This window comes from Mesocricetus auratus, unplaced genomic scaffold (assembly GCF_017639785.1).
Source record: "Mesocricetus auratus isolate SY011 unplaced genomic scaffold, BCM_Maur_2.0 Super-Scaffold_100006, whole genome shotgun sequence".
Lineage (NCBI taxonomy): Eukaryota > Metazoa > Chordata > Mammalia > Rodentia > Cricetidae > Mesocricetus > Mesocricetus auratus.
Genome location: NW_024429190.1, coordinates 7,627,825 through 7,642,154, shown reverse-complemented (window position 1 = coordinate 7,642,154; position 14,330 = coordinate 7,627,825). Strand labels below are relative to the sequence as shown.

At 49.9% G+C, this 14,330-nt stretch overlaps 1 protein-coding gene across 7 annotated transcripts in view; it reads right to left on the bottom strand.

The window, feature by feature from the left end:
- Tns3 (tensin 3) overlaps positions 1-14,330 on the bottom strand; it is a 233,842-nt gene that overhangs the window by 73,501 nt on the left and 146,011 nt on the right. For all 7 annotated transcript variants that reach the window (XM_040746680.1, XM_040746679.1, XM_040746678.1 and 4 more), the window contains 2 exons: positions 14,262-14,327; positions 13,504-13,608 (listed from right to left, as the gene is read on the bottom strand). In XM_040746680.1, the coding sequence (XP_040602614.1) occupies positions 13,504-13,608; positions 14,262-14,327 (171 nt within the window). The remainder of the gene's footprint in view (positions 1-13,503; positions 13,609-14,261; positions 14,328-14,330) is intronic.

Below are 14,330 nucleotides of genomic sequence, written 5' to 3'. Positions count from 1 at the left end.
AGGTGACCCCCAGCCGCACATACAACCCTCAACCCACAAATGCTGGCCATAGGGTTGCAGCATCCGTCCTGACACCTTCTGACCCAGCTCTCTGAAGAAACAGATTCAGGTGCAAAAGAAAAAGAAAGAAAGAAAACAAGAGCCTCAGGAGAGGCCACCTGGGTTCACAAGCTGCAGCGCTGGGCTGAACGTACTCATCAAAACAGACCCTTCCACCCCGGGCCACCCTGAGAGCGTCCCGCAAAGCAACAGGTATGACAGACCGCTCTGGCCTGCAAGCAGGTAAAGGCATTCCATTCCTAGGCCAGTCCTGCTGGATGTGTCAAGCAGGGGCTTCGGATCCTCTCCCCCACTCCGCTGTACAATCCCGGCAGGTCTGGCCAGCATCATCTCCCCCTCCAAGAGCGAGCTGGCAAGTCTCAGAGAACGCGAGGCTGGATTTGGGACACCTGGAGCCTCTCAAAAGCCACAAGCAGATACTCGCAGACACATACTCACACACCTTCCCTCTAAACACTCAACAGCTCCATCAGTACAGAGTCAGGACCAGTTCAGGGGAAGGACGCCTTCAACAGCATCCCTGGTGCCGCCTCCTTCCCAGAACACAGTGTCTCCCACTCCAGCTAGTGCAGAAAGTGAAAATCTCCTTGGCTGCGGGGACTTTGATTTTGTCCAAGAGGGCCCAAGCAATGTAAACATGAGGGCGGAGTTTACTGCAATCAGGGTTAGTGAAATTTGAACTGTGCAGGCTGAGAGGTGGGGCCAGAGGCTTTCACTCAGCTCAGTGGCCAGCTCCCATGCATATTACAAACAAGCATTACCCTCTTATTTCTTTCTTTAAAAGATCCAGACAGAAAACCTCTACAGGACATCCCCTTTGTTGGAGCTGCTTGCTTTCCATGCTCCGTGTGGTACAGAGATTGGGGCCAGTACTAACAGCAGCACAACATACCTTTGTGGTTTCTATACAAGATCCTTTTCCATCTCGAGCCTCATTATAGTCAATTTAGATGGGCTTCAGCCAATGCCCTCTCACTCTGGCTGAAGTAAGTCACAGCACAACCACAGAGCCAGAGCTGAAAACAGAGACACTACAACAAAGAAGCAGAGCCCTCCAACGCTACCTGGTTCCCTCAGCACAATGAAACATCTCCAATCATTCAGCAAGGAAGGGAGGCATGCCTGGGCTGTGAATACAGGCATAGGGCAACATTTATCGCCAATAAATCACCCGGGACCTCAACAGAAGCACACAGAGCTTACAAGATCTCAAGATAAACTCGGCTCACCCTCTGGAGAAAGCATCTCCTCCACGATAGGACATAATGTACTTCTTGTGCAAGAAGTTCTGTTAATGTGGAATTCAGGAGAGGGTATTGGGTAACACACCTCCCCATCAAGGGAAGCAACACCATTGTTCCCATTCTGCAAGCAAGGGCGCTGCAATAAAGGCCAGGACTTACTAATCACAACCTGTTTTCCCTTCAAAGGATCCACATCAAAAGAAAAAAGATTAGGAGATGTTTGAATAACCTAGCTCGGGGACTAAAATGAATGCCTACGTCCCTTCAGAGCATGTGAGGCCTCCTTGAGTCAGAGTTAACTTTGTTCAGCTATTGCTGGGGCCAAGTCTTCTGAGGCACAAGAACCTTGGACATAATTTTCAAAACCTGTACAGGAAAAACAACAGCTAAGACACCAATAACAAAGAGAACAAAATATTGTTTATATCAACAAGAGGTATTTTTTTTCCATTTCTCATAGTGAGACTGAGATTATTTAGGGCTAAGGTTTGCCCTCTTTAGCGTCAGAGGGCACTGGTGACAACGTTATAATTGAGCTGCCCCAAGTCTTCACCAATCAGCATCCACTTGGCCTCCAATCCTGCTTTTCTGCTGCGGAGCCACTAGGCAGGTGTGCCAAGGTCCTCTCAGTTTCCACGTACTTGCCACCAGCGGGTTTGGATTACACGGGCCTGCTTGGGCTGTTAGCGTCTCATGAAACAACATGGTCCATTGACACTTGGCTGAAGTCTGGCCAGAAGGCAGCTCTGCAGCCCAGAGGGCTTTGAAAGACACTGAACCTTCTACCTCGGGAAGCTGCAATTCTACACACGAAATCATACAGCTGATGAAGAAAAGGCTGCAAAGGGCTTCTCAAGTTCTTCTGAAAGGGCTTGACTGAGTGGGCAGGAGGCCTGCAAAAGGGTTAGTGTGATTCCTATGTGGCACTCGAGAAAGAGAGAAGACACTTCAAAAAGGCAGTAAAAGATGTGAAAATCAGGAGGAGGAGGAGGAACTGATAATATCAGAGATATAATAATATCCTAATGGCAACACATGATCTACAGTGGGGTGTCAGTTGTGAGGAGGAATGAAGGACACAGACATGAGCCGTGAACACTCGGGACAAGCAGAGTGAGTCACAGAGGACGAAATGGTTCAAGAAGCCAACAATAGGGCACTCCAGAGAAAGAACAAATGGTTTTCAGGAACCAGAGATGGCAGGAGCAGAAATGACTGTTAATGTAGAAGGCTCCATTTGGGAAAGACAGGAATGTTCTAGACCTGGATGACAAGGAAGTATCTTTTGGAGAAAGTTCTAACCCTCCCAGGTGGGATATCAAGTTCCCCAGCATTTTGATCCCTTTGGTCCACTGGCCTCCAGGCTTCTGCTGACCTCTCCGATTGGTCTTTTCTATACTGTTCCTCCTGACTTAGTCTCCCTGCATCCTACAACACTGAGCCCCAAGGTCCCACTGCAATGCTCTTCTACCTACTGGCCAAACCCTAGTCTCCCCAAAGCCCTCCTAAGCAGCTCTACATTCAAGTCCTTGCCTCTCCACAACTGCCCCAAATCAGGACTCGTCCAACCAACTTCCTTCATCTCCAGAAGTCTATGCTTCAGGGTGTCCTGTTCTCCAGGCAAGGACACCTGGTCATTCCTGGTCCTGGCCAGTCCTGTGCCCGTATCCATGATCAGCTTTGGTCGAAGCTCACCTATCATAGGTAACTGTGGTGGAACCATGGCTTCTCCTCCTGTGGTCCCTACTGACTGGGTCCCTGGATCTGACTCTCCAGACTTCAGCTTGACTTTAACAGTCCTGATGACATCATCTTGACATATCACCAAAGTGAAGCCTTGAGTTCCTCCAACATGGTAGCCAATGTCTCCCTCCAACACAGCTGGGAGGGCCCAGATAGTGCCTCCTCTCCTTCATGTACACCACCGTGTACAGTTCCATGTACATCAGGCTCCTCTTTCAGCACGGTGGAGAAGAGCCAATGCAGATTTAACTCCAGTACCACATTCACACCAAGGGTAGTGTGAGCTACTTCTTTCCCTTATTCATGCAGACCCAGGGGGCACTGCTGTTTCCCACAGCTAGTGCATGCACCTCTGAGGTCACAGGAGGCCCCCTACCTTGAGGGTTTACAGCATCACCACACATGATGCTGACTCTCACCACCCACAGGCAAAGTGCAGGTATGACATAGAACTGCCACTGAAAGCTTAGCCACTGGGCCTAATTTCACAAAGAAGGGGTTCCAGGCAAAACATCAGCTCAGTGGCAAAAGCGAACATTTCTGAGTTTTATAGTCTAATTTTCTAAGAATTTTACCACCATGAATCCTGCACTATTTCAGTTTTCCATAATGAAGTATCCAAAGAACTCAATGTCACCTGGCCTTACTAGCAACACCTTACTGTGTGTAAAGAAAAACCAGGTTCATTGTTGCTCTTGGAATGTGGAAATGACTTCCTGTAGACAAATGTCCTGCCCCTCTGGCACATGCCAAACCATTGGGGGGGGAGGGATAAGCAAAAACTAATTTCCAAGGTCTCCCCCATGTCTATAGGACCTGCTTTCAGCTCCTGGGGGGCAACAGCTTTCTGTGTGTTTTCGGTCCACCCCTCAGGGGCCTTCATTGCTGAAGCCAAAGCTTCTAATCCCAGCCTCAGTACCTGCCTGGCTCCATCACCACTGTCTTCTAACCCAGACATCAATCAGTTCTTCCTAATTTGTTCCGCTTACCCTTGGTTCACGCAGCAAAGGGGCCCCACCTGTCTCCTGCCCTGCTAATAGACCTCCCACACTCACTCTTCTTGGAGGCAAAGGAGACTCTACCAGGACATCAGCGCACAGAAGCCATGTCCCAGGGGTCTCTATCTAAGGAGCAGTCTCCACCCGAGGGAGAAAGGAACACCGTGTATAAACGGACCTTTATCCATAAAAGTATCCACAAGACCCATGCAAAGCTCTTCCCAACACATAAACCAAGCTGTTCTGAGGGTCCCTGGATGCTCAGTCTTCTTACACAACATCACATGCGGCCATTACAACAGCCCTGACTCCGATAGCTTTCTGGTTAAAAACAAAAACAAAATCAAAACCTAGTTCAAGGGCAGAACACACTCCCTGCCCTGACCTTTCCTTCTGGTCTGATGCCCCGCCCTTCAAAGGATCTACAAGAATGAAATTAGTTTTATTCTGTCCTGGGACCTACAGGCACAAGGCAAGGCTGTTTAAACATTACAGTGTGAATCTGATATCAAATGTCTTGTATATGAAAACACAAACAATTTCAACTCTGAGCTCTCAGAAAAAGGCACACAGGGCAGCAGTTTCCAACTGCCAAAGGCTGAGTTGGAAGTAGAACTTCAAATAAAGTTCTACACAAGAACCCGATATGGAGACTATAAAGAAACAAAGGTAGGAGCAGAGGCTGGGGAGGGTTTGGGTTGGAGTGGGGATGGAGAGAGGATGCCCCTTAAGTACCAACATGGAGTCCTGAAGCTGCATAAGGTCAGAAAATGTCACTGCTCCAAAACAGCGCCACCATAATCAGCAGGACACCCTTATAAAGGGAGCAGGCGTGTGGGTCTCCCCTATAAAGTGAGCACGAGTGTGGGTCTCCCCTATAAAGTGAGGAGTGTGGGTCTCCCCTATAAAGTGAGGAGTGTGGGTATCCCCTATAAAGTGAGGAGTGTGGGTCTCCCCTATAAAGTGAGCACGAGTGTGGGTCTCCCAGTCAAGAGCTGGGGGCACAGGGGGCTGGAGTGGATAAGACCGGGTGAGGGCCACATGACTACACAGAAGACCTAACGGAAAAGAGTGTTCCAGCTGAACCTTTTTTATTTTCTTACAAGCCCTTCCCTTACAATGCACCCACAGACAGACTTTCTCTCCGCTGATCCCATCTAAGCTTGCAACATTTTTGAAAGAGCCGAGTGCAGGACACTGAGCCATGGGCTTGATCCACAGGCCCCTCTTGGTATATTGTAAGCATCCAAGAGAAGAGAGAAGTGAGTCGTCCTTCACCTTTCGGTCAAATGTGAGAGAGGCAGGTAGCGGGTGTGTGTGTGGAGGGGGCCCACACGAGCTAACACACAAGAGGAAAGAGTACTACCTTTCCTCTAATCACAGCTTGCTCTCTCCACTGCTTTACAACCCACTGAGCTAATGTTGTAGCCGAATTCTTTCCTGGAGTCGGCAGAAACGAGAAACACAACTTCAGGCTTTGTAGAAATAAGGCTGCAATCCCACCTCGTCCTGGCACTGAGAGGGAGGGTTTTCCCATGGGGGACACAGCAAAGATCCAGGCAGGTGTGGAGCACAAAGACCCCCAGCCCCAGGAGTGGAACACAGGGCACGGTGTGTTAAGGGGGTGAGGTCATCAGAGAAAGTCGGAGGTGCTGATCATGAATGCTATGAGGAGAGCAAAGTGGCAACGGAGTGACGAAGACAAGGTAACTGCACTGGCAAGGACACACCCAGGAGCCACCACGCGCCAATTACACATAGCACCCTGTGTGCGTCTCGGGAGATGCTGCTCCTACATTCTCCTGGGAGGACGGGAGACCCAAGGCTGGTGCATAGGCTGGAGACTGAGAACTGTGGACAAAGGTTGGTGAGTCCACTCCTATCTCAGTGTCGCTACTCACTATCTTGGGGGTGACACTTAACTCCTGGGGCCATCACAGGAATACTCACTCACATGGTCACTTTCTACAGCACTACAGGATGACATACATTTTAGGACAGCCTCTCTAATACCACTCAGAAACATGATGATGATAATGATGACGACGATGATACTGATGTATTCTTAATGGAATGGCAGGCAAGGGCCTGGCACCTTTCCTCTGGCAGCCTCAACACCACATTTCCTTTCCAACAGATCACACGCATTCTCAAAAGTCAATAGTCCATGACCGGATTACCACTCTGAGCATAGAACAGAGAGTTCTCAGGGCTCAGAGAGCAACTGAGAGTCACTGGGTCTAAAATCCCACTCGGGTGTTAGATCAGGGAGTCAACGAAAAAAGCCCTCAGGGCTCAAGGGTGTAGACTTGATTCACAGTCAAGAAGGGAAAGAGACACTCTGGGTCATCATCCCCTAACAGCATATAAGGTGTACTGTTGGGTGCTTGTCACCTGCTCAGTAGGCAGGACTCAGAAAGGGATGAGTTTATACTAAGAAAGCTGCCAGCATAAAAAAAAAAAAAAAAAAAAAGAGTCACTTGTGTTAAGCATAAACAAAAATGAAGTTGAGAGATTTTGAAGGCAGACTTTTCACACAGGATTTTGATTTGAACACAGAAAAGTCGAAGCGCGAATGGGCACAAGATTCCTGCCATGGTCGGGGCTGGGTGTGAACTGTCCCCACTGGCTTATGTTCCGCTCATTCACACTCACCCCACTGGTCTTCAAGGCTGGGGAGCCTACGGGTGCTGGGCCTGACGGATAGAAGCAGCTCATCAGAGGCGAGTCTTCAAAGAAGGTTCCACCTGCCCTGCCTGGTTCCTTGCTTCTCATCGGACGCCACAGAGCAGCCTCAGGCAGGCCGCCATCATCAACCTTCCTGTCACGGTGAACTGAAGTCGCTTTGCAAGTGTGAGGTACTCTCTAGGGCTTTAAGATGCTTCTGCTGGGTATTTTACCACAGGGATTAAAGAAAGTTAACCCACACATCAGGCTGACAGGAAAGTTCTTCTGTGGGGCATCGGCCCTATTCCACTCCAGCCCGGCGGTGCCCCTGGTAACCACTGTTAGCGGAAGATCGCTGCCCCGGAATACACGCGTAGTCTTCATTTGCTTTCCAACACCTCTGTTTGCCTCAAACTCTGTGTGCAGCTCTGTTAGCTATAGTTACCCATGGCACACACACTCCATCACAGCGGTATTTCCAGCAGATATCATGATCTGGCAAATCTCTTCATGATTGTTATTTACGTAACAGAAAGAAGATCTAGAGAAATTCTCCTATCAGACAGTCAACTATTCACAGAGTAGCTGCTGCAGCCGACACCATGTGAAGAAGAAACATGTCTCTAAATGCTAGCCAAGAGCATCCCATCCTGCTATTTAGGAACTGCCCCGAAGGGACCCCATGACTTTAAGTGGTTAGCACAAGCACAGCCGCAGCGTGACAGACTTGTCTGTTAGACACCAGTGGCTCCCTCCTGCTAGCAGCTGTCATAACTTGTTTTGCTTTTCTCAATCTTAATACCCTAAATCCACCATCAAAATGGCCACACCTGAATGGCTGCAACCTGACACAGCATGTCCACAGCCCTGTGTACGGCATGGCCGGCGCTTCTTGACAGAGCTTGTTCTGATCAGTGGCTCATATTGGGAGATTGATGAAACATCCTGAGCAGTGGCTATGACCATTTTAGGACTTAGGTTACTGTGAAGGGGGTGGAGAATCAGAATCCCCTTTGGACCATCTGCTCCACAACTGCAGAGGGAGCTCCCACACAATCATAGGAAGCCAAGCCTGAGCACCCAGAATGGAAGGTACCCCCTTAAAGTAGCAGAGCCCAAACCTTGAGATGCCCTCACACTGCTCACCCCTAGACTGGTAAGGGGTGTGGTCAGAAAGCTAGGTCCATGCAGGGAACCAAGGGCTTGGGAGTGGCCAGCAATTCTCAAGTGCCACCCACAGTCACTCCTGAGTCTTCCCTTCCCCTCATCCTCTTTTCTTGACGAGGGAGCTCTCTAAACCCCTCCTCTACCTTCCTGCCCTCCGGGCTTTAATGCCTATGGGTCATCCTCTGGATCACCCTAGGTTTCCAAGCATTGTGGTTCCTCCAGCCTCAGTGTCAGGTAACAAAGGAGACGCGCTGCAGCGTTGTGACATTTCTGATGAGGCGCAAGCCTTGCCCTAAAGTTCCCACCAGCGCCCATCAGCTGGACTTCACACACTGCTCAGTGGAGATGTCCCCATCCCCACCTGATAGAGTAACCACTCTCTTTGTTTTTTACTAATCTTTGGCACTCCAAATTCCAGTCCATGGCACACCCTCCAGGACTATTGATATAAATGTTATAAAGTCAGCCCACCATATCTGCAGGTTCTGAAACCAGGGACTCCACAAATCAGAGATCAAAAGAAAATACTTTGCAAATACATCGATATAACAACCGTTCTCACAGGGTTGATATTATGGCAGGCGTCATAAGAAACCCTGGAATGGTTAAGTATATGGGAGGCTGTGTATAGATTATGTGCAGATATTAACTCACTTCAAAGACGGGGACTTGAGCATCCATGCATTCAGGTGTCCAAGGCAGTCCTGGAGCCAGTTCCTACCAATACTGAATGAAGGCTGTCTGTCTGACATATGCTGATGCAACTGTACATAAGTAGTAAGCCCCTCACAGAGCTGGGGGGGGGGCGTTGGTTAGGACCACTTAGGTATTTTACAGATGGGGAACGAGAACAGAATCACGGCTCATCTGAGCAAGCACACACACCACCCAGAAGGGACTGTGGTCAGTGGTGCTGACACTGTGGGAACTTAAGTGGGGAGATATGATGGCTTTACAGAGGGCTACACACACAGCAATGGAGGGCTGCAGGGCTGGAGGGCTGGAGGGCTGCAGGGCTGCAGGGCTGCAGGGCTGCAGGGCTGGAGGGCTGGAGGGCTGCAGGGCTGCAGGGCTGCAGGGCTGGAGGGCTGCAGGGCTGGAGGGCTGGAGGGCTGCAGGGCTGCAGGGCTGGAGGGCTGCAGGGCTGGAGGGCTGCAGGGCTGCAGGGCTGCAGGGCTGGAGGGCTGGAGGGCTGGAGGGCTGGAGGGCTGCAGGCCCAACAGTGGAAGAGGAAAAGCAAATCAGGCCATTGAGAGGAGCAAGAGACAGAACTCTAGAACAGTGGCCCCCATAGCGCACCACGCATGCTGGGACAAGGCGGGAGTGTAAGCCTTCATATGAGCCCATCAATGGAGAAAGGTTTGTGTATGTGGCTGGCATTCACCCTGTCTACTGCCTGCCCGCTGGCTACATTCAATTCAGAGGCCATGAGCGGCTATGAGACCTTTCCTTAGCCCATCACAAGCAGGCCAATTCTCTCTCCCAGCCAGGTAGCAAACCCCATCTTCTTTGGAAGATGAGAACGCAATCCAGCCAATGATGGCCAGCACAAGTGTCATATACAGAAAGGCAGACAGTGCTCTGTCCCGCACAATCCTGAACATAACACTGGGCATCAATCATCGCTAGCAGCAAAATCCAGGAGGTGCCCAGGGCCCGTGAAGCTCCACCTTCTCACTCTTCTTGGGAACTATTGTGCCCTTTATCTAAGAGGGGCTCCTAGGTTCTTATGGAGATGAAAGCACAGACAAGCTTACTGAAGGCTCCCATACCCATACTGCGAGTTTCTGAGCACCATTCTACACCACGACATTCCATGGCCTGGGTGATGGTGAGGACTCTGGAGAAGCGAGTGGCCCCACAGCCCACAAGCACAGCAGGTCACTGCCCACCCATGAGGACAAAAATAACTAAGGCCACACAAACACCCCTACACTACAGATGGGCTCTCTTCTTCACCTTGGAACAGTTTCAGGACCAACTCTTTTCTTAATATGGAAAGTGGGGCATCGGGCTCAGACATGAAACACAGAGCTTTCCTAACACAAGCCCTGACTAAAGGCAGCTGTGGAGGGCTCATTCCAGGGCAGTGGGAGTTTCTAGAGAAAAAAATGCAGCTTGAGTCACTATTTCAGTTCTTTTTTTTTTTTTTTAAGACCAGTAGAAACGAGAGGCAGGGGTAGGGTAAAAGGGGGCTTTGTAATACTCCATTTTTCAGCTAAAAGAAAACGTTTCAAAGGCTGCCAAGCCTCCCTTTACTCCTCAAAGCCCCAAAAGCTGTCAGGACTAATGCCGCTTGAGGCTTGCTCCCTGGCAAGAACTGCAGCTGAGATTTCGCTTTCTGCCTGCCAAGGGGGTGGCTCTGTCCAGGAACCCGAGCCAGGGATTGCAGACCGCTGGCAAGAGCCAGGGACTGCCTGGAGTTAGACAAAAGAGACCAGCCTCACTGCCCGAGAGGCTCTGAGAGATCTGGAGTGTGGCAGAGGGGTCCTCAGACAGGACTCACTGTCCAGCCACGGGAACGGTCTTTCTGTTCTGTGCTGATCTTGGTCACAGCAACAGAAACACAGAAGCCCCACTGGGTGACAGGGATAGAATCAAACGCACTGTGACCTGTCTAAGGCTTGAACATGACCAAGCAAGACCCTGGAGGAACTGCTCACAGATACACACGTGCTCAGAGCATGCTAAGCCGGAAACAAGGCTATGACAGTGCTGGGGATAGCCCCAGTATGAACACCTGGTGTGCCAGTTAGAAACCAGACCTACCTAAAGCACAGCCATGTCAAGAGCCTTGTCTATGGGCAGTAACACTGGTGAAACTTTCTTAAATGATAATTTGCACTTTTTAAAAAAAGTACAAACATATAAATACAAATTGATTTCCAAGAGAAAAATAAAAACCCTTTCTTTTCCTTCTGCCCCCCAATTCAATTTTCTAAACTTAACTTTTGCATTGGTATAGTGGACCGTAACAGAGGTCCAAGGCCTTAGAGAACTGTTTCCAGTGGAGCCCTAGGCCAAGAGAACCTACGGGATGGGAGAGGGTGGTTTTTATGGAGCACGTGCCGTCCTTTAACAGGCTGAGCTAAGTGTAGCCAGGTGCTGCTCACAACCACTGACTGTGTGTGCGTACTTAGTTCAGCTCCTTGTCTACTCCAGCCCAGAACCAACCAACTCAGAGAGCTTAATTCACTTCCTAGCAGCCAGGCATCCACCTGCAAAGGCCCAGATTCGAACCACACAACCTACACTACAAGTTTTCCTCCCTGACCTCACTGCCCAGCTTGGGAGACACTGAGAGAAAAATCATCCCAAGGGGAGACTATCAGAATAAACAGTAAAGACTAACACAGTTTCTCTGCTTATTCACTCAACAAACACATCAAATATCTATTATAGTGTGAATGTCTGTGGACCTCCAAAATCCCTGAGGTTGAATCCCATCATCCAATGCAATGGTATGGGAGGGGATTAAGTCTCGGAGATGCCCCTGTGATGGGACTGGTACCTTATAAAGAGACTGCAGGGGGCTTTCTTTCCATCTTCCTGACACAGCATGAGAGCAACACTGTACAACCAGACCTAACCAGAGTACCACCTTGTGGGCGGGCATGCTGAGTGAGGTCTTGCGTCTCCAGCCCCCACAGCTGTGTAAGACACACAGCTGTGACACTCTGTTACCACACTTGAATAGACTGGAACTGTAGCTAGATGCTTCCAGCATCCAAGCGTGCACGGGGAACAGCTTTCTCTGGGTCTCTGACGGTACCTCTGGCTGCAACAGCAGAGAAGGAGGGGCCAGGTGGAGGAAGCGGTCTCTAGAGGCTTGTCTTTTAAGGCTGTATCCTCTCCCCTGCCCTTTCCTCTTCCGTTGCCTCCTAGAAGCCAGGTCAGGAGCTCAGCACAACTTCTTCTAATGATCTGCTTGTCATGAGCCAAAAGCAGTGCAAACGAGGCGACCATGGACCAAAAGCTCAGATGTCACAAGCCCCGATCACTCTTTTATCCTTTAAACTTGTTCAGCTGTAATTGGTTTTCTATGCCGGCACCTGAGGGATTCGGCTTCTGAATGCTCACACTGAGAAGACCAAAGGCTGGCCCCGTCTACACCTGCCTGCTCACACCCAGATCTCGCCTGTCTCCTAACGCCCACAGCACTCACACGTGAATTCACCTCCAGCTCCACCTCAGGGCCGCGTGGATTTGAAATCCTAGCAATCCCTTGTGATGAAACTTCACCCTCCACAGCACAGAAAGCCGTGTGATGTCCCCAGAACAAGCAGGGGGACACAGAATTGGTGTCTCTAGCACTGGCCATCTTCTCAAGTCTTCAAGTTCAGGCTGGCAAGGAGGTGATGCTAGTGTGGATAATTCCAGACACTGGTGTTTGGTGACTTACACCAGGAAGTACCAAACTTGACAAAAATACTCCAACTTTCTTTCTCACGGCAGGTCTGATTCTCAAGTCAGTAGTTTAAAGGTATAAAAGATCAGGCTGGTGTGATGTCCCTGTTGGTCTTTGGTGGCTCCTCTGCATAGCCACTTACTGGCTACTTCGTTACATGGTTCTCTGGTTCTAATTTAACCACTGGTTTGCCTGGTCAACATCCCTCCCAGGCCCAGTACAAGGGCTTTGATTAGTGCCATCAAGACTGACATGCACCCACACATGCACGCGCGCACACACACACACAGACACACGCACGTGTAGTGGCATCTTGTTCCAGCAATAGAGTTGAGTTACTGTCCTTAGAGTGGCTTGGGTGTACAGATGTGATCCCTTATAAGGAAGACGAGGGGTCTGGCTATCTCTCTTGGGTGGTGGCTGGAGCACCCTGCATTGCAGGCAGGATGCTGCGTCTCCGGGGGCAGAAGACTGCAGCAGCATTTACCTCCATTGTGTGAGTGCTCCCCAAATAAGTATCTGTTATTCTTTTATTTGGGCGTTCGTGGACTTGCCTAGTCCACCCTCATGCGAGCACACACGTGATGTGGCATGCTCATGACCTCCCCACAATACACGATAAATAAAATGCAATATTTTTAAAGTTAACAACAAAACATGAAAGATGCCCGCTTCTCAGCTACCAACCCCAGCGGCTTCTCTCAGTAGCCCCAGAAGGCGACTGTCCCTTTTTTCCTTATCTGCTTTGTGGGTCGCCTGGGAGTCACAGTGTACATTCTGTGGGTGAACAGAGAATGTGCTGAGTAATTTGGGTACACCTGCACAACAAGCAAACCTCAACAGTGCCAGAAGGTCCACAGCTCCGGCGTGACATGTCAAGTAATGGACACCCCCGCCCGATACACGGCATTCCCCATCACATGTTGTAAGGAAAGGATGGAAGGCACCAGACCACAGCAGAGCACACTCCTAGCTCCAATCTGGAAGCTTCCGACCAGCCCTCCACATACTACAGCTTCAAAAAGGCCCTGATCTAAATTCACCAAGCCTGGCCCTTGTGAGTGCCTCCAAGGCCAACAGTGTCATACACGTGTAGCCTCTGAGCTGTGCGGTGCAAGGTGACGTCACCCTGTAAGCGGCCATCGGGCTTTGCTGATGTAGTCATGAACACGCTGTCTCAGCCCTGCACCGCCCTGCTGCAAGCAACGGCACTCACCCTCTCCGTCAGCACTCATGTTCTCATAGGAGTCCCACCGAATCAGCGGCTCCGCCGTGTTATAGTCCACCATCACTCCCTGGTCACTGTACAGATGCTCCGATCCTGTGGGGCATGACAGGAGTGCTAGGCTTAGCAAGGCCCAGCACCTCAAAACATCATGGGAAATCTTGACGTGTGAGCCTTGTGAGGAACATGTGTTCCTACCTAAGTCTGGTAATTTCCTTAGCAATTAAAAATGGAGTTAAAGTTACCACATAGCCGAATGTGGTAACACCCACTTATAGTCAATCTCAGCATTGGGAGGCTGAGGTGGGATGACCAGGAGGTCAGCCTAGATTACAAAGTGATTTCTGTCCCAAAATAATAGCAAGAAAAAAAAACTTTAAAATTGAAACAGTCATACACAGGAGGTGTAGTAACGGGTAGTAACATTTCACTACAGCAGTAAAGAAAGCAAGGACTGACGAGCGGAGTACCATCGGCAAGTCAGACTACCTTCTGGTCTTTCCCAAGTGAGTGTTAATGTCTCAGAGCCACCTCCCGCTTAGTACCCAATATGCTATGCAAATAATAATAATAATCACTCAAGCCCAAGCTGAGTAGCTAGAATACACAAGGCCCCAAGCAGCACCACCATATATAATACAAATCTCCAAGTATGTGCCAAGATGGAAGTGTTAATAAGCTCAGGGCCCTGAAAACAGCCTCCAGCCTGAGCTAGAGTCTGGCCGCCCACTCTCCTGCCAGTTACCTACCTTGAATCTTCTCAGGTGTGGCCGAGAAGACCAATTCAATCTTGCCGTAGTCAGGAAAACGGTCGTCTG